Consider the following 20,511-nt stretch of genomic DNA (forward strand, 5'->3'; position numbering starts at 1 on the left):
TAAAAACTTGAATAAACAAATTATTAGCATACAGAAGGATTTCCTTCCTGCAAACTAGTCTGAAAAAACTTTTAAATAACAAGTATTTCTAAATGCTACTAGGATACCTAAATTCAAACAGCAAATCTGTAATCACTGTCTGAATAAGGCATATTTTAAAATTTAATACTGTAAACATGATACAAGGTTTATATTATAGATTTGTTTTTAAAATAATAAAGCAACTGTTAGTACTAAAAACAAATTTATATTTCATTTTTGCCTCCAATTTTTCCTTTCTGAGAAACATAAACCTTCCATTTCCTCTCCAGCTTTAAAACATCTGTCCATGTTACATTTCTACTGCAGAAGTTAAAAAAAAAAACTCTAGTTCTCTGCTCTGCTTCTTTTGTCTAGCATGCCTTTCCTTTCCTGAAATCATCTATGCTTCAAAGCTCCATGGTACACATTTCCATGCCTCATGTAAACCTGCTAATAGCTCCCAGTGAATGACATGAGATATGGGTAACCAACATAAATCTGTGGTCCTGGCCTGTTTTACTGAGGGCCTGGTGTTGAGCTGCTCTAGGGTGATTCAATGTCTGGGCTGTTCTAGTCATGGGAGTACTCATGCTCTCAGACACTGTCTGTCATGGATGGCTCATCTGGGGAGGCCTCAGCTCTAATCAACATCTCCAATGCCCACAGATAAGTGTGGCACAATATAGAAAGTGATAGGGGCAAAGGAGCTAAGCAGCTAGTTGTCCATTCCTGGAACGTACTCCCAGGTGCTTTGGAGTACACGCCGAGACTTGAAGCTGGAACTGCCACTCTAGTTAGAGCTGCTACAACAACAAACATATAGTGCTTTAAGGATTGTAAAGTACTTTACAAATATTATCTCATTTGATCCTCACAATAACCCCAGGAGAGAGATGCTTCCCCAATGCCTCCCAGAAAAAATTTTTTCCCACCTCAAATTTTCCTGTAACATTCTGTCTAAAGCTCTCCTTTGCCTCTATCGCACTGTAACATGTATCATATTTACTTATATACAGGTGTCAGAAGAGTCCTGGATTTGGAATTCAGATCTGGGTTTGAAGGTCAGTGCCCCTATAACATGGGTATTACCTTAGATAATCCAAACTTCTGAGGCTCAGTTTCCTCAACTGTAAAATGAGACTAAACTGACTAGAAGACCTCTAAGACTCCTTCTAGTTATAAATTCCTTTAACTTACTTTTTATTATGCTAATTTGTGTCTAGATACTAGATACCCTTAAGGGTGGACTTTTTTCCTCTTTGTATCCCAAGTACCTACTGCCCTTCACAGGAGGCTCTTAATAAAACCAGATTAACTGCTGAATTTTAAAGTCTTCCAATAAAATGCAAATATTCTAGGAGTCATATGTGAAGTATTCTTAAAGTAACATTTTATTCCTTGAGGTCTTAAAATTAAACAATCTTTAGTAAGAATAGTACACAGAAAAATTTGGGGGATGATGGAGTGAAGCAAGATGTGAGAGAGGAAGGAAAAAAATATGTGGGACACTTTGTTCAGGGAGTGAAGACTGTCCAAGAGGGAGAAGTGAACAAAGTTTCCCACAAGCTTTTTCCTATTTTTAATCCTAGAGGTAACAAAGAGCCACTGGAGTCAGGGAGGGTGTGACATGGGCAGAACTACACTTTAGGAAAATCACTTTAGAAGCTGGTTGGAGGACAGATTAGAACAGAAAGAAACTTGAGACCATTAAAAACCAGGAGAGAAGTGATGATGGCCTGAACTAGGATGATGGCTGTGTAGGTACAGAGATGATGTGGAGAAAGAAGTAACAAGACTTGGCAAATCACTGGATTTAGCAAATGTGGAGTGAGACTGAGGAGTCAAGGAGGATTTTCAGGTTTCAAACTGACGTGACTAAGGAGATAGTGACACCCTCAGTAATAATAGGGAAGTATGGAAGAGAGTTGAGTTTGAGGATAAAGATAGGTTCTGTTCTGGAGATGCTGAGTCTGACATGATAATCTGAGAAAGTAGAGAACATTGATAAGAGTGATCAGGAAAGGTTTCCCATGACAGATATAGCACGTGAACTAAACATTAAAGGAAGCTAGGGATTCTAAGAGGTGAATGGAGCCAATCTACTAAGATAATATCTATAAATATTATATCTATATCTTTGCAAACCTTATTGTTGTTTGTCCTTCATTCTCAAAGGGGAGCATGACATTAGAGAGGTGATACCATGATGTAAGTGAATTGGATTTAAGTGAGTCATCAGCCTCACTTTCTCCTCTAGAGCCATCTGGGTCCAATGGCAAGATACAAATCAGGAGGCCTGGAGATGGCCTTGGATGCAATGGGAGATCTGAGTTTAAGCTAAGGTCTTTAACAGGTCTTAGTCTGACCGAGGCAACACCTATTCAGTGATTAAGGCTAGGTAAGAAATGAGACAGAGAATGGCCTCTTTTACCTAGTCAAAAAATGTCTTTTTCCCTTCTTTTCCCTTCCCTCTGTCCACATAGAGTATCATACCCTTATCTAGGGGTGCTCTGCCCAAAGGAATGTAAACTTTGGTAGCTGATATCTTGGGGTTTATGGACTAGATTTTTTTCCTTAAGGACCATGCCTTAAGCCCAAATCATTCAGGCTCTCACTGATTGGCCAAAAATAGGTGCCAGGTCAAGCCCTACTTGGTCACTGTTTGGGTTCTGATTGGCTCAGAGTGAATGTAAATAGCAATTACAAACCTTAAAGTGGTATATAAATGTTAGGTATTATTAATTATTGGGGTTAGGATTAAGGCACAGAGGTAAGAGTTGGGACTGCTAAGTTCAAAGAGTAAGAAACAGTGAGCATTTGTATGCTTTCAGGTTTGCAAAGGGCTCTTTACAAATACTTCATCTGATTCTCAGAATATTATCCTTATTTTACAGCTGAGGAAACTAAGGCAGAAAGAAGTTACATGACTTGCCTAGGTTCACACAGCTAATAAATGTTTGAGGCTATATCTGAACTCAGGTCTTCCTGACTCCAGATCCTAATGGTAATAATTCTGGAAGGGTAACCTTGAGTCACAACGTGGCAGATTTTAAAATGTCAAAGGACTTTGGCATATTTTAATAATAACAAATAATTGCTAACATTTATACAGCACCTTAAGGTTTGCAAAGCATTTTACGGATATCGTCTTATTTGACTCTGTAGGAGAGGTATTACTATCCTCACCTTACAGATTAGAAAATACACTAAGTGACACACCCAGGATTACAGTTAGTAAATCTGGGGTAGAATGTGAACTTAAGTCTTCTTAACTCCAAATCCTAGTCCTCTATCCACTAAATCATATAGCTGTCTATATCTCAGAGGCGAATGAAATTCATGAATATTTATGGCCAGAAGATGGGCATAGTCAATCTCGTGCAACAGGAAAACTATTTTGGCAGCTGTGTGGAGAATGGGCTGGAGAAGAGACGGAACGGAAACCACAGGTCCAATTAGGAGGCTGTCACAGTCCAGGTGAGAACTGATAAGGGGACTGAGCAAAGTCCATATTCATGTTTGTAGAGAGAATGGGAGAGATTTAAAAGATGTTTAGCTCATACAACCAAGTCAACTGGGTCCCAACTGGGTAAAAATTTCTTTTATCTCATTTCAACCAGGTCTTCAATGCAGAAAGGCAATCCTTTTATGCCTCCCTAATTGATTTTTTTGTCCCATTCCTCAGGAACTGTTCCAAATCTCTCTTCTTAAGCTTTCCACTTCACCCTCTCCCTCAGCCTTGTCAAAAAAACTTACCACATATTTTACTCAGAAAATAAAGATCACTCCCTCTCTTCCCTGTTCTCTACTTCTCAATGTTGCTGTTCAGTTAGTCACTGTCAGTCAAGTCTTCCTGACTCCAGACCCAGCACTCTATCCGCTGCTCCACCAGCTGTCCCTCTACATCTCAATATCCCGTGACATCAATCCTCCTTTACTCCTCTGAAGAAGAGGTGACTCTTCTGGCCAAGACCAACTTTTCTACATGTATCCTTAGATCCTATTCCTATCCCCTCCCTTTATCTCCAATAGATTTCTCCACACAATCCCTCATTACCTCTCATCTGTATTAGACCAATGGTTTCCTAATTGATTTCCAATCCCTCCCCTCCACATCTTACACACAGCTGTCAAAATAATCTTCCCTAAAGCACTGTCTAATTTCAACAATATTCATGGATTCCATTTGCCTCTAGGATATAATAAGATAGGTGGCAGAGTGCATAGAGGGGCAGACTTGGAATTAGGAAGACCTGAGTTTGAATCCTGCCTCAGACATTTACTTACTAGCTGGGTGACCCAAGACTTCATCCTAGGCCCTCTTCTCTTTCCTCTCTACATTCTCTTATTTGGTGACATCAGCTCCTACATCATCTCTATGCAAATGACTCCTAAACGAATACATTCATATGTAGTCTCTCCCAAGCTTCAACAACTGCCTATTAGACATTTTAAAAATTTTTATATCTTATTTTTTCCCAATTAAATGTAAAAACAATTTTCAATACTCATTTTTTAAAAAATTCTTTAGTTCCAAATTCCCTCCTGCTTCATCAAGAAGGCAAGCAATTTGATATAAGTTATACATATGCAGTCATGCAAAACATATTTCCATATTAGTCATGTTGTGAAAGAAAACAGACAAAAAAATCAAGAAAAGAAAAGTATGCTTCAATCTGCATTCAGACTCAATCAGATCCTTCTCGGGACATGGATAGCATTTTCAAAAAATCTGTTTGTTTATTTTTAGTTTACAACATTCAGTTTCACAGGTTTTTGAGTTCCAAATTTTCTCCCCTTCCCTCTCCCCTCCTTCCCCCAAGACAGCATGCAATCCAATATAGGTTCTACATATACCTTCACATTAAATACATTTTGACATTAGTCAAATTGTAAAGAAGAATTATAACCAATGGAATGAACCATGAGAAAGAAGAAACAAAACAAAAAAAGAGACAGCAAATAGTTTGCTTCAATCTGCATTCAGACTATGTAATTCTTTCTCTGATGTATATAGTTTTTTCCATTATGAATCTTTCGGAGTTGTCTTAGAACCCTGCATTGCTGAGAAGAGCCAAGTCTATCAAAGTTAGTCATCGCACAATGTGTCTGTAATTGTGTACAATGTTCTCCTGGTTCTGCTCCCCTCACTCAGCATCAGTCCATATAAGTCTTTCCAGGTTATTCTGAAGTCTATCTGCTGCTCATCATTTCTTATAGCACAACAGTATGGTATTCCATCCACATACCAAAACTTATTCAGCCATTCCCCAAATGATGGGCATCCCCTTGATTTCCAATTCTTTGCCACTGCAAAAAGAGCTGCTATAAACACTTTTGAACATATGGGTCCTTTTCCCATTTGTACGATCTCTTTGGGATACAGCTCTAGAAGTGGTATTGCTGGGTCAAAGGGTATACACATTTTTATAGACCTTTGGGCATAATTCCAGACTGCTTTCAAGAATGGTTGGATCAGTTCATGACTCCACTAACAAGGCATTAGTGTTCCAATTTTCCCACATCTTCTCTAGCATTTATAATTTTCCTGTTTTGTCATGTTAGTGAATCTGAGAGGTGAGATGTGGTACCTAAGAGTTGTTTTGATTTGCATTTCTCTAATCAATAGTGATTTAGAGCATTTTTTCATATGATTATAGGTATCTTTAATTTCTTCCTCTGAAAACTGCCTGTTCATAATGGGTAAGCATTTTTAATAAGTCCTTCAGAATTGTGTTCAATCACTGTATTGCTTAGAATACCTAAGTCATTCAGAGTTTTATCATCATACCATCACTGCATACAATGTTCTGATTCTGTTCGTTTCACTTTGCAAAAATTCATGCTCATCATTTCTTATAGCACAATAGTATTCCATCACAATCATATACCACAGCTTGTTCAGCCATTCCCCAATTGATGGGAATCCCCTCAATTTCCAATTCTTTGCAACCACTAAAAGAGATGCTGTAAATATTTTTGCATATATAGGTTCCTCTCCTTTTTTTCTTTTTTATCTCCTTTGGGATACAGACCTATTGCTCAGTCAAAAGGTATACATAGTTTTATAACCCTTGGGGCATAGTTCCAAATTGTTCTACAGAATGGTTTAATTAGTATACAGCTTCACTAACACTTTTCCCTCAATTTTCCCTTATCCCCTCCAACATCTGTCATTTTCCTTTTCTGTCATATTAGTCAATCTGCTAGGTATGGGGTGGTATTGCAGAACTGTTTTAATTTGCATTTCTCTAATCAATAGCAATTTAGAGCATTTTTTCGTATGACTTTGGATAGCTTTGATTACTAGTTTGAAAACCGCCTGTTCATATCCTTTGACCATTTATCAATGGAGGAATGGCTCTTTATTTCTATAAATTTGACTCAGTTCTCTATATATTTGAAAAATGAGGTCTTTATCAGAGAAACTTGTCATAAAATTTTTTCACAGTTGATCACTATGTATTTCCCTCCATCCTATTTCCCCCAGTTAATCCTCTCTTCTTTCATGCTGTCCATTCTCAAATATTTTGCTTCCCTTAATCTGCCCTCTCTTTCTATCAGTCCCTCACACCCATTCCCTTCACCTCCTGTTTTCCTGTAAGGTAAGATAGATTTCTATACCCAACTGAGTTTGTATATTATTCCCTTTCGAGCAAATTCTGACAAAAGGTTCATGTACTCCCTTCTACCTCCCCCATCTTCCAATCCACTTAAAAGCTTTCACACCTCTTTTAAGTCAGATAATTTACCCCATTCTACTTCTCCCTTTCCCCTTCTCCCAGTCCATTCCTCTTTCTCAGACCTTAACTTTTTTTTTTAGATAATTATTCCTTCATATTCAACTCACACTCGACTGGGGGAAACAGGATGGAGGGAAATACATAGTGATCTACATGTCCTAATAATGATAAAGTTTTTAGGAGTTATAAGTATCATTTCCCCACGTAGGAATGTAAACAGTTTAACCTTACTAAATCCCTTGTGATTTCTTTTCCTGTTTACCTTTTTATGTATGCTTCTCTAGAGTCTTGTATTTGAAAGTCAAATTTTCTATCCAGCTCTGGTCTTTTCATTAAGAATGTTTGAAAGTTCTCTATTTCATTGAACGCCCATTTTTTCCCCTTGAGGAATATACTCAGTTTTTTGGGCAGGTGATTCTTGAATGTAATCCTAGCTCCTTTGCCATCTGGAATATCATAATCTAAGACCTCCAATCTTTTTTTTTTTTTTTTGCCGTAGAGGATAGACTTTATTGGACTCACACCAGCAGCCCGTGCTTCTTCAGCACCTTTGTGTATTTGTGGATTTTGCCTTCCACATTCTTCTCAGCTTGCTTTCGTAGTTTCGTAAGCTTCTTTTTCTTTCTGTAACGGATCTTGGATTTCTCCTTCCTCTTCTCTTCCAATGTAGCAGTCACTGCCTGATACTTCCAGCCAACCTCATGGGCCAGGCACCCCAGATAAGCAAACTTTCTAGTTGGCTTCAGTCTGACGACTTTGACAGCAGCTGGGACAACCATGCGTTTTCGCTTGTCATAGGGTGGGGGAATGCCATCAAACACCTTAAGGCATTCCAAAGCAGCCTGACCTCGCTTGGTCTTGTGGGGAAGCATCCCTCTCACAGTCCTCCAGAAAATTCGGCTGGGGGCTCTGAAGTGATAAGGGCCTCTTGAAGGGTTTGTGTTCATTCGCTTTCGGAGGAAGGCCAGGTATTTCAGCTTGTTCCTGTAGAAGTTTCCCAAGATGTTGATGCCTTCCCAGTGAACCATGACCACCTTCCGCCCCAGAAGGACTTGCTTGGCCACGATGGCCGCCAAGCGGCCAAGAAGATGGCCCCACCCGTCGATCACTAGGACCTGCCCGTCCGCCATTGCCGACGCTGCCTGGGAAAAGAAAAAAAGTAACCTCCAATCTTTTAATGTAAAAAATGCTAAATTTTGTGTTATCCTGACTACAGCTCCATCATATTTCTTTTTGGCTGCTTGCAATGTTTTATCCTTGACCTGGGAGTTCTGGAATTTGGCTATAATATTCCAGGGAGTTTTCATTTGGGGATCTCTTTCAGGAGGTGATAAGTAGATTCTTTCAATGTCTATTTTACCCTCTGTTTCTAGAATATCAAAGCAGTTCTCCTCAGCTCCTGGATCAATCTTCCAGGTCAGTTGTTTTTCTAATGAGATAGTACACATTTTCTTCTACTTTTTTCATTCCTTGGATTTTGTTTGATTCTTGATGTCCAATGTAGTCATTAGTTTCCACTTTCCCAATTCAAATTTTGAGAAATTCTTTTCTTCAGTGAGCTTTTGTATTTCTTTTTCTATTTGGCCAATTCTGCTTTTCAAGGAATTCTTCCCTTCCTAGGATTTTTGTCTCTCTCTTACCATTTGGCCTATTCTGTTTTCTAAGATGTTATTTTCTTCAGTATTTTTTGGTACCTTCTTTACCAAACTGTTGACTCTTTTTTCATGATTTTCTTGAATCACTGTTATTTCTCTTCCCAATCTTTCCTCTACCTCTCTTACTTGATTTTTTAAATCCTTTTTGAGCTCATCCATGGCCTGAAACAAATGCATATTTTTCTTTGAGGCTGTAGAGGTAGCAGTTTTGACTTTGTTGTCTCCTTCTGAGTTTGTGTTTTGATCTTCCCTGTCACCATAGTAACTTTCTAATGTCAGGATCTTTTTTTTTTTCTTTTTGCTATTTGCTCCTTTTCCCAGCCTATTTCTTGACTTTAACCCTGTGCTAAAGTGGGGTTCTGCTCCTGGAGTAGAGAGGGCATTGTCTCAAGCTTCAGGTTTTTTGTGCAGCTTTTTCAGAGATAATTCTGGAGACCTGGAAGTTCTTGGTTCTTCCAAGGTGGTATGATATAGGGAGAGGTGTATTTACTACTCTCCTGGCCTGCACTCTGGTCTGTGAGCAAACAAAAGCAATTCACAGCTTTACCAACAACTTATTAGTGTACAGTGAAGGGAGGTGCATGTGTCAGGAATTGTAAAGTACTTTTTATCATCCATCTTCAGGACCCTGGCTGGTCATTAGACTTCTCAGAGTCCTTAAGTCTTTTCTTTCAAAGTTGTTTGTCTTTCAGCTCCAAAGGACTCATGATGGAAAGAGCTATCTACATCCAGAGAAAGAACTGTGCAGTCTGAATGCAGATTGAGGCAAACTATTTGCTCTCTTTTCTTTTCTTTTTTTTTTTTGGTTTTGTTTCTTCTTTCTCATGATTCATTCCATTGGTCGTGACTTTTCTTTACAACTAGACCATTCTGTAAATAGGTTTAACGCGAAAGTGTATGTAGAAGATATATCAGACGGCATGTCTTGGGGAGGAGGGGAAGAAAATCTGGAACTCAAAAACATGCAGAACTGTGTGTTGTAAACTAAAAATAAAAAAATCTTAATTTTTTAAAAAAAAGTTGTTTGTCTTTAAAATATTGTTATTGAATAAAGTGTTCTCCTCATTTCACTCTGTATCAGTTCAAGTCTTCTCAGGTTTCAGAGAAACAGTCTCTTTCATCATTTCCTACAGCACAATAATATGCCATTGCATTCATATTCATTCCATTCTCCAAATGATGGGCAACCCCTTAACTTTCAGTTCTTTGCAACCACAAGAAAGCTATCATAGATCTTTTTGTACACATAGATTCTTTTCCTCTTTCTTCAATCTCTTTGGGGTACAGACTTGGGAGTGGCACAGTTTATTAACTTTTTCAACATAGTTCCAAATTGCTTTCCATAATGGCTAAACCAACTCACAGCTTCACAAACAGTTCCCTAGCCATCTTTTTACCAGAAATATAAAAGAAAGATAGTTCCCATCTTTAATGCCATGCCTTACATTCTATTTGGTAGAGATTACATAGAGAGTTCTGATGCTCAGGAAGGAGTGGTTTGGTTTGGAGGGTTTCCAGGGATAGTGAGTGGAACCAGAGAAGAGCAGATTGATACATTCTTTCCAGGAGCACTGATAGAGTTGAAATGATTATGGTTCCAGAACAAAAAGTAGTGGGGAGAGAGGAGGTTCTAGGGTGTGAAGGTCAAGTCCTCTAGGACAGGGCTGTCCAACCTTAGGTCATCTTAGGGTCACAATAAAATAAAATAATTCCTTACTGCTCTGACCACAACCTATGTCCTATTGCAGGGCTGTCCAAAATATGGCCTGCGGGCTGCATGAAGCCTGCAGTGCGATTTTATTCGGCCCCCCCTGTGGGTTTTAACTTTCATGAGCAAAAAAATAAAATAATAATTTGCATGGAACGCATATTAGATTTTTTAATTCCATCACTAATAAATAATCTCATTGATGTTAATTTTCTTTGGTGTTTTTAAGCAGTATTATGGACAGAACATGTCGCGCAGAATTTTCAATCAATCTGTGGGATGCATTCCCTCTGTATGATGCAGACTAGTCAGCATGCATCTACCTTTATACTGTTGTGTTGTGGCTTTGTTGTTTTGTGTTTACTTTTGCACTTCGCGCCTACCCCTGTCGTATTAATGATGCATATTCCCCCACTTTCCATTAGTGTACTGTATTTTTAATTCTGGGTATAGCCCTCAAATAATTATTTTAATGTGACCCTAAGATAACTTAAGGTTGGACAGCCCTGTCGTAGGGGACTTAACCTTCACACCCTAGAACCTTCTCTCTCCCCACTACTTTTTGTTCTGGAACCATAATCATTTCAACTTTGTCAATGCTCCTGGAGAGAATGTATCAATCTGCTCTTCTGTGGTTCCACTCACTATCCCTGGAAACCCTCCAAACCAAACCACTCCTTCCTGAGCATCAGAACTCTCTATGTAATCTCTACCAAATAGAATGTAAGGCATGGCATTAAAGATGGGAACTGTCTTTCTTTTATATTTGTTTCTCCAACACTTAACACAGTGCTACGTACATACTAAGCATTTAATAAATGCTTTTTCATTCATATATTACTTGAAATACTTGAAAATATTAAAATAGACATGGCTGCCAAAAAAAAAAAAGAAATCCTCTAGTTCCTAATGCAGAAAAATAATGTCTTCTGAATGCTTTGAAAACCTTGAGGATCCCCTTTTCTGTTTGAACTATTTCCATTTTTATCTTTACTATAGTCAAGTATTCTTTCTAAGTTAGTAGACTATACTGAGATTCATGCTTTCCCTGAAGGGCTAAACTAGATAACATTTCAAATCTTTTTAAATGCTCAAATTCCATGGTTCTAAGGAATTCTGGAAAACCCAGTTAAGCCAAATTGGTTTTGAATTAGTATTGATCTTTGCATTAAAGTACTCAAACAAGTCATTCTTAGATATTTCTTATATAGAACTGAATTACCAAGGAAATCAATTATCGTGAAAAACAATTATCAAAATATTTTAAAAATAAGAGCCTTTATTAAGAATCTCTGAAAATTCAAGCAGATGGATCAGGAAAGTAGAAGATTTATAACCTTTACCTCTAAGCTCCTCCCTCCCTAAAATGTTGTATATTCATTCTATATAGACTTACATATGTACATATTGCTTCTTTCCCTCTCCCCCCATAGAATATAAGCTCCCTGAATATAAGGTTTTGTTCTGTTTTCTTCATATCCCTAGTGCCTAGCATAATGTCTGACACATGGTAGACCATTAAATGCTTGGTGATTTACTGTAGTTTTCAGAAAGCTTCACAGAGTAGGAAAACAAATTAAGAAATATGAGTAATTCAAATAAGATATACATAATAATTATAACAGAAGCAGAATGAGATAAAAACAAAGGAGGGGTACAAAAAAGTGTCACGAAATATTAGAATGGAGAAATCGACTTCTGGGGGCAGAGCCAAGATGGCAGCTGGAAAGCAGTGAGCTCTCTGCCGAGTCCCTCCAAAAACCTATAAAAAATGGCTCTGAACCAATTCTAGAACTGCAGAACCCACAAAACAGCAGAGGGAAGCAGGGCTCCAGCCCAGGACAGCCTGGATGGTCTCTGGGTGAGGTCTATCCCACACGGAGCTGGGAGCTGGGAGCGGAGCAGAGCAGAGCCCAGCATGAGCGGCTCAGACCAACCAGACCAGGAGCCGGGCGGAGGGGGCCCTAGCACCCTGAATCAGTGAGCTGCAGCAGCTACCAGACTTCTCAACCCACAAACACCAAAGACAGCAGAGAAGGTTAGTGGGAAAAGCTGTGGGAGTGGAAGGAGTTCCTGGTTCAGCCACCGCCCCGGGGCAGCAGAGGTGGGGCAGCTACAGCTGCTGTTGCTTCCTGCCCCAGGCCCATCTGGTGGGAGGAATTAAGTGGCAGATCAGGGCAGGAATACACAGCCTGCTGAAGATCTAAGCCCAGTCCGGGCTGGGGGTTCTTGGGGAAGGAGCAGTGCTGGTGTGGCAGAGCTGGCACCTCCCCCCAAACGTGGAACATAGAACTCTTTGGTCTACAAGCAGTCATACCCCGCTGAAAAACTCAAGGGTCAAGTTAGTTGGTTGGGAATATGGCCAGGCAGCGAAAACACACCGAGAGTCAGTCTCAGACTTTTGATTCTTTCTTTGGTGACAAAGAAGACCAAAACATACAGCCTAAAGAAGTCAACAAAGTGCAAGAGCCTACACCAAAAGCCTCCAAGAAAAACATGAACTGGTCCCAGGCCATGGAAGAGCTCAAAAAGGATTTGGAAAAGCAAGTTAGAGAAGTAGAGAAAAAACTGGGAAGAGAAATGAGAAGGATGCAAGAAAACCATGAAAAACAAGTCAATGACTTGCTAAAGGAGACCCAAAAAAATACTGAAAAATACACTGAAGAAAACAACACCTTAAAAAGTAGACTAACTCAAATGGCAAAAGAGCTCCAAAAAGCCAATGAGGAGAAGAATGCCTTGAAAGGCAGAATTAGCCAAATGGAAAAGGAGGTCCAACGGACCACTGAAGAAAATATTACCTTAAAAATGAGATTGGAGCAAGTGGAAGCTAGTAACTTTATGAGAAATCAAGATATTATAAAACAGAACCAAAGAAATGAAAAAATGGAATCCAATGAATATCTCATTGGAAAAACCACTGACTTGGAAAATACATCCAGGAGAGAGAATTTAAAAATTATTGGACTACCTGAAAGACATGATCAAAAAAAGAGCCTAGATATCATCTTTCAAGAAATTATCAAGGAGAACTGCCCTGATATTCTAGACCCACAGGGCAAAATAGAAATTGAAAGAATCCACCAATCACCTCCTCAAATAGATCCCAAAAAGAAATCTCCTAGGAATATTGTTGCCAAATTCCAGAGCTCCCAGATCAAGGACAAAATACTGCAAGCAGCCAGAAAGAAACAATTTGAGTATTGTGGAAACACAATCAGAATAACCAAAGATCTGACAGCTTCCACATTAAGAGATCAAAGGGCTTGGAATACGATATTCTGGAGGTCAATGGAGCTAGGATTAAAACCTAGAATCACCTACCCAGCAAAACTGAGTATCATGCTCCAAGGCAAAATATGGACTTTCAATAAAACAGAGGACTTTCAAGCTTTCTCAGTGAAAAGACCAGAGATGAATAGAAAATTTGACTTTCAAACACAAGAATCAAGAGAAGCATGAAAAGGTAAACAAGAAAGAGAACTCATAAGGGACTTACTAAAGTTGAACTGTTTTGTTTACATTCCTACGTAGAAAGATGATGTGTATGATTCATGAGACTTCAATATCATAGTAGCTGAAAGGAATATGCATATATATAAGTGAATGTGCATGTATGTATATATGTATGGGTATATATATATATATATATATATGGGGAGAGGGAGAGAGAGAGAGAGAGAGAGAGAGAGAGGACACAGGGTGAGTTGAAGATGAAGCGAAGATATCTAAAAGAAATAAAATCAACTTAAGGGATGAGAGAGGAATATATTGAGAGAGGGAGATAGGGAGACATAGAATGGGGTGGATTATCTCGAATAAAGGTGGCAAGAGGAAGCAGTTCTGTGGGAGGAGGGGAGAGGGCAGGTGAGGGGGGAATGAGTGAATCTTGCTCTCATCAAATTTGACCTGAGGAGGGAATACCATACATACTCAACTGGGTATCTTACCCCACAGGAAAGAAGAGGGAAGAAGATAAAAAAAAAGGGGGGGATGATGGAGGGGAGGGCAGATGGGGGTGGAGGTAATCAAAAACAAACACTTTGGAAAGGGGATAGGGTCAAGGGAGAAAATTCAATAAAGGGGATGGGTTGGGAAGGAGCAAAATACAGTTAGTCTTTCACAACATAAGTATTGTGGAAGGGTTATACATAATGATACACATGTGGCCTATGTTGAATTGCTTGACTTCATAGGGAGGGTGGGTGGGAAGGGAAGAGGGGAGAGAATTTGGAAGTCAAAGTTTTAAAAACAGATGTTCAAAAACAAAAAAAAAGTTTTTGCATGCAACTAGAAAATAAGATACACAGGCAATGGGGCGTAGAAATTTATCTTGCCCTACAAGAAAGGAAGGGAAAAGGGGATGGGAGGGAAGTGGGGTGACAGAAGGGAGGGCTGAATGGGGATCAGGGCAACCAGAATATACATCATCTTGGAGTGGGGGGGAGGGTAGAAATGGGGAGAAAATCTGTAATTCAAACTCTTGTGAAAATCAATGCTGAAAACTAAATATGTTAAATAAATAAATAAATTTAAAAAAAAAAAAAGAAGAAATCCCTTTCAGCTGTGAAGGGAGAGGATTAGAAGTGAAAGTGCTGGCACTGAACTGGGACTTGAAGGAAAGGATTTCAAAGGGAAGGAAGGGCAGGGAAAGGAACTTCAGGCAAGGCACACCACTTAAGGGAAGGATGAGAGATGAGAAAAAGCAGGCCAAGAATAGCGGAAAGCATAGTTTGGCTGGAACACAGACTAGTTCAAGACTAGTAGTTGAAGATAAAGCAAGAAAGCGAGCTGGAAGCAAATGGTAGAGGACCTTGAATATGAGGATAAAGATTTTATACTTTATTCGGTAGGCAACAGGGAACCGTTGAACAGTCTAAGGCAAAGTATGCCATGATCAGAGTGGTATATTAGGGCTATTAACAACTGCATGAAAATTTCCAAATGACTAATAGTAAGAAAAATACAAATCAAATAACTCCAAAATTTCAAATCACACTCAACAAATTTTAAAAATATGACAAATTACGGGAATGGTCAGTGTTGAAGGACCGATATAGTTGGCACAGTCGGTACAGCTTTGAAATTAGTATAACTGTTGTGGTTTTTAATTTTTTAATTTAAGCACAAGTAAATGTAAAGAACAAAAAAATGAAATTGAATTAATTTCTGTATAATTACAATAACAAAGCTTGCTCCTAGAGGAAAGCTGAGCACATGTACCTCCCTTTATGTACACTAATACACTGTTAGTGAAGCTGTGAATTGATGAAAACTATTTGGACTACACTAGGCCTATACCTAAGGTGATAAAAGAAAATAGATGATAAGGAAGGTGTTGAGTAGACTAATTTTTCAAGAGCTTGGGCAGTAAAAGGGAGGAGAGATAGGGTAGTAGTTCTACTGGGAGACTGAATCAAGGGAAAAAGGAGACCTAGAATTACAGGGTTTTTAGGTGAAAGGGAACTTAGATGTTACTTGGTCTAGTGCTGTCATTTTATAGCTAAGGAATCTGAAGCCCAGCAAGATTAAATGATTGGCCCAACGTACTAAGTAGAAAATGCAAAGGATTTAAAGCTAGCAAATCTCTTGACTTTAAATCCAGTTTTCTTTCTATTCCACCATAATGCTTTAATGAATATGTAGGAATATGTAGGAAGACAGGGGGAAAAAAGGAAGAAATGAAAGTTGACAGAGATCAAGAATATGACTGATGAAATAAGGTCCTGGGGAGGTAGATAGCATAGGATGGAGCAAACTGGTTAAAGGTATCCTTGGAAATTGGGTTATCCATAACTCTGAGATACTCAAAGTACCCTGATCTCCATAGCCTAGACAGAATAGCGGTCACGATTCTCACTGATTCAGGTCAAAGGATATGAACAGAAAATCCGCAAAGAAGGAAACAAAAACTGATAAAGAAATGCAAATCGAAACAACTTTAACTTATAATTTGTAATTTGTAACAAAGTTTTAACAAATTTTAATTTGAAACAACCTAAACTTACAACCTAGATACTGGCAACAAAAGTTGCAAATGAGAATTCTGAAACTTAAAACCTTCAGCTCAGCAATTCCTCTGCCAAGTATATGCTAAGGATATTATTTAAAAGGGAGGGGAAAAAAAGGCTTGTGGAAAAAAAAAATGATATGGACTGAGACCTGTGACATGCTAGAACTGAGTGCGAATTGGCTGACACCTTTTCCGCAACTGACTGTCACAGAAATATGTCTAGAGCACTGAAAGGTTAAGTGACTTACCTAGGGTCACAGTATGTGCCAAAGATAGACCCTAAACTCAGGTCATCCGACTCTAAGATCAGCCTTCTATGACTGCACTGTGCTGCTTTTCCCACAGTAATAGCAGCTCACATTTATATAGCACAAGTGTTGAGGTTTAAGGGTTCTGGGACCCTGAAACAGCAACATGAAGGTCCTGCCCAAATGAATTCAACCCAAGTCTTCTTTCAATCAAAGAAAAACAAGGTTTATTAAAGATCTGCCATATTGGCTAGACTCTCAAGGAATCTAAGCATTTGTATCATGAATGAAAGTGGGCCATATTGAATATGAGCACTTTCATGGAATCAAGATTGATTTTATATACAGAAAGACTGTGAGTGGGATCTAGGAGTGGCCAAGTAGTCTGGGGTGACTGGAGGAGGGGTCTAGGGAGATCTTGATGGGAGTGGCCAACAGGCTGGGGTGACTGGAGGTCAGAAGGCCTGGACATAGAGAATGGGGTTTAGATAGGATCAAGGGTGGGAAGTAGGTAACAGACAAAGAAGAGCTGGGCTAGGTAACAGAGAACTGGGAGATTGATCATGGACAATGAAAGCCTAGTTGAGAGGATGGCCAGAGACTTGATTAAGCAGAAGAGTTCAAGAGGGTTTCCAGAGCCTGTATCCCATCACAACCACCTTGTCAAGCACATCCAGAGAGGGATTTATATATGATCACAGAGTTTAATAAGCTTATTAAATTTAATAAGAGGTGGAATTTGGATCTAGGTCTTCTGATTCAAAATCCAACATTCTCAGCCACTATGAAAAATTTAAAACAAAACAAAAAACTGAAATGATCTATTATGTCCAACAACTGGATAGAAATAGGAAAAAAACTGTACAGTTACACATAATAGAAATATGACTAGGGAGGGCAAAAAGCATTTATGAAGCACTTAAGATGGGCAAAGTCCTGTGCTCTGGGGATACAAATAGAGAGTCTCAGGTGTCCAGGAACTGACATTCCATTGAAGAAGACAACCACAGAGGAGGTTTCAACTATAAATCAAGCAGAAAGGTCCAAGGTCCCCAAGGAACCTTGAGTACTGTAAGGTAGAGGGTAATGTTTCTTTACTGTCTTATATTGATAATACTGTTATCTGTTGAAGACAGATAACATCTTATCACTATAGTAAAAATGACAAAAAAAATATAAAGAAGTATGACATAAAATGATGCTGAATGAAGAAAGCAGAATTAGAAGAGAGACAATGACTACAACTATATAAAATGACTATAGCAACAAAGCTTTATAAATGACATATATGGAAGACAGAACGTGATACAGAGCGAATTTAAAGTTAGTTATTATTTTGTTCAAGTTAACATTTTCCTTTATCAAAATGGCATTAGCTTGAGTTTTACTATTTTATTTAGGATTTTCTATATTTTAATTTATTTCTGAAAATTATTACATATATAATAAAATTATTTTACAAATAATTATTTTATAAAAATTATTTTATAAAGACCCCCAATCTTTTGAAAGTTCTGACATCTTAAACACTGCTGGATTTTATATTCTTCCTCTTCCCTCTTCCCAATTGGATCTAAGCTCTTAGCTCTGACATTTACAGGCTTCTACAATATGACCCAACTTCTCTCACTGCTCTCCTATATGAATGCTAAGCTTCAGTTAAACTGGGCTTCTCATTGTTCCCCAATGTTCACAAACACTCTCACCTCCATGCCTTTGATGTTCTGCTGTTTCTTCTCTCTATGCCAACAATGCTCATTCTATAAGAAGTAGGGAAATCTGCCAAAATCATCTTCCTAAGATATCGATCTGACTATGCCATTCTCCTGCTCAGAACCCTTCATTAGTTCTTTCTGGCTTCTAGGATAAAATATAAAGCCTGACATTCACTGACATTCACAATACGGCTTCATCCTACTTTTACATTCTAACTTCATATTACTTCCTTTCATTCACTCTATTTTTCCAGTCAAACTGGACCACTAGCTACTTCCTGAACTCCATATCCCATTACCCACCGTGGTTCTGTCATAAAGATCACAAGCTTTCCCTGACATTTATAATAAAGTGCTTTTTTAACTGTCTTTAACTGTTTTTAGAATCCTAATCTTTTTTCAAAGCTCAGTTCAGGTCCCACCTCCTCCATGAAGCCTTTCCAAATCCTTTCAACCCTTAAATTCCCTTGCATTTGCTAATCTGTATATGTGTTACAAATTGTAGTAGAATGTAAGTGTAAGAATAGGGACACTTGCATTGTTCTATCCCTACTATAAGACTTTATACAAGTAAACTTTAATAAACAGTACTGCAATTTAACAACACCTATACCTCTTCTATGCATATAATCTGCTTCAACTAGAAGAGAGGTGGACCCAAAAAGCAATTTCTTTGTACCTCTCATGGTGCCTATGTTCTGTGTTATGGTACAGTTATTTGTACACTTGGCTTTTTCTCCCAGTAGATTATAAGTTCCATGATAACTACTGGGCCTATAACCCCAAAGATATCAAAAAGAGGAAAATTATTTCGTTCCCATACGTTCAAAAATATTTACAGCAGCACTTTTTATAGTAATAAAGAAATGAAAACTAAGGAGGTACCCATCAGTTGGGAATTGCTGAACAAATTAAGGAATATAAATGTGGTTTTTTGAGTTTTATTTTTTTCAATTAACAAAAATCTATTTTCTCCCTCTCATCTCCCCATTCCCATTTAAGAAAAACAAAATTCTTGTAATAAATATGTATAGTCAAGCCAAACAAATTCCTATGCTGTGTCCAAAATACATGTCTTATTTTATACCCCAAATCCATTAATACTCTGTCAGAAGGTAACATGCTTCATCATCTCTGGAATCCAGGATAGTCATTACATTAATCAGAGCTCTTGAGTCTTTCAAAGTTGTAAACGGATTATCCTGCTTACCTCACTAATCATCAGTTCATAACAAGTCTTACCAGTTTTCTCTAAAATGATCCCTTTCATCATTTCTTACAGCACAGTAGTATTCCATTATATTCATATACCATAATTTGTCCAGCATCACTGCTCAATTGACTGCCATCCCCTTCATTTCTAGTTCTTTGCCAATACATATGGGTCTTTTTCTACTTTCTTTCACCTTTTTGGGGTACAGACCTAGTGACGGTGTTGTTGAGTCAAAGGGTGTATGCACAGTTTAGTAATATAATGGACTATCACTACCTATTGTAAGAAATGACACGAGAGATGCTTCAGAGAAACCTCAAGTGAGATAATATCTGTAAAGCATTTAGCACAATTCATGGCATATATTAGGTGCTTTAAAAAATTCTTTGAAAGATGTAAGAATATTGATCAATGTAAGAACCAATCATGATTCCAGAGAACCGGGATAAAGCATACTACCCACCTCCTGACACAAAGGTAATAGGCTCAAAGTACATAACAAGAGATACATTTTCAGAGACCATGATGAGAATCTTTTGCTAGACTATGCATATCTGTCACAAGGGTTTTGTTTTTCTTATATTCTGATTAGGGTGGGGAGGTAGAAGGGGAAGGGTGAGTAGTGCTAAAGTTGTTTTAAAGAAAAGAAAAGAAAGAAAGAAAAGAGGATCACTGACGTATTTTTTATAACACACAGAAGGAAACCAAAAAAGAAATAAACAAGAATGCTTTGAAAGCTATATGTTGAATTTGTTACTTATTTTAAAGGAAGGATGCTGTACGTAAGAGACTTAAAATTTCATGTATAATCCTTTTTCTATTTTACTTTCTATATAGAAATGTTCATTTGATGTTTAAATTAAGAATTCAAAATGTTTTAAACTAAGCTACATCATGACAGTGACTGTGTATTCATCTCTGTATCCCGTGTTACTGACACAGCGCCTTCCTTATAAATAATAGTAAGTGCTCATTCAATATTTGTTGAATTGAATTATTGAATAATTTTACAAGGATTATACAATACCCTTTGAACTAATAGGTGAAATGATGGAGTGCTATAAAATCAGGCATAGGAGGTGATCTTAAGGCCTAAGGTAGTTCTGGCCAACTTAACTTTTCAGTCATGATTACTGATGTAAGAAGCAATGAACAACCACAATTATCCAGCTCTATAAACACAGAAGGCAGGTGA

General features: G+C 38.2%; 2 protein-coding genes across 3 annotated transcripts in view; both read right to left on the reverse strand.

Moving 5' to 3' along the window:
• TBC1D23 (TBC1 domain family member 23) overlaps positions 1–20,511 on the reverse strand; it is a 63,363-nt gene that overhangs the window by 36,477 nt on the left and 6,375 nt on the right. The window lies entirely within an intron of this gene.
• Positions 7,241–7,917, reverse strand: LOC118837547 (60S ribosomal protein L13a-like). Its single transcript, XM_036744486.1, has one exon. It carries the CDS (start codon positions 7,892–7,894, stop codon positions 7,283–7,285), a length of 612 nt encoding a protein of 203 aa, XP_036600381.1. The 5' UTR covers positions 7,895–7,917; the 3' UTR covers positions 7,241–7,282.

Source organism: Trichosurus vulpecula, chromosome 2, assembly GCF_011100635.1.
Source record: "Trichosurus vulpecula isolate mTriVul1 chromosome 2, mTriVul1.pri, whole genome shotgun sequence".
Lineage (NCBI taxonomy): Eukaryota > Metazoa > Chordata > Mammalia > Diprotodontia > Phalangeridae > Trichosurus > Trichosurus vulpecula.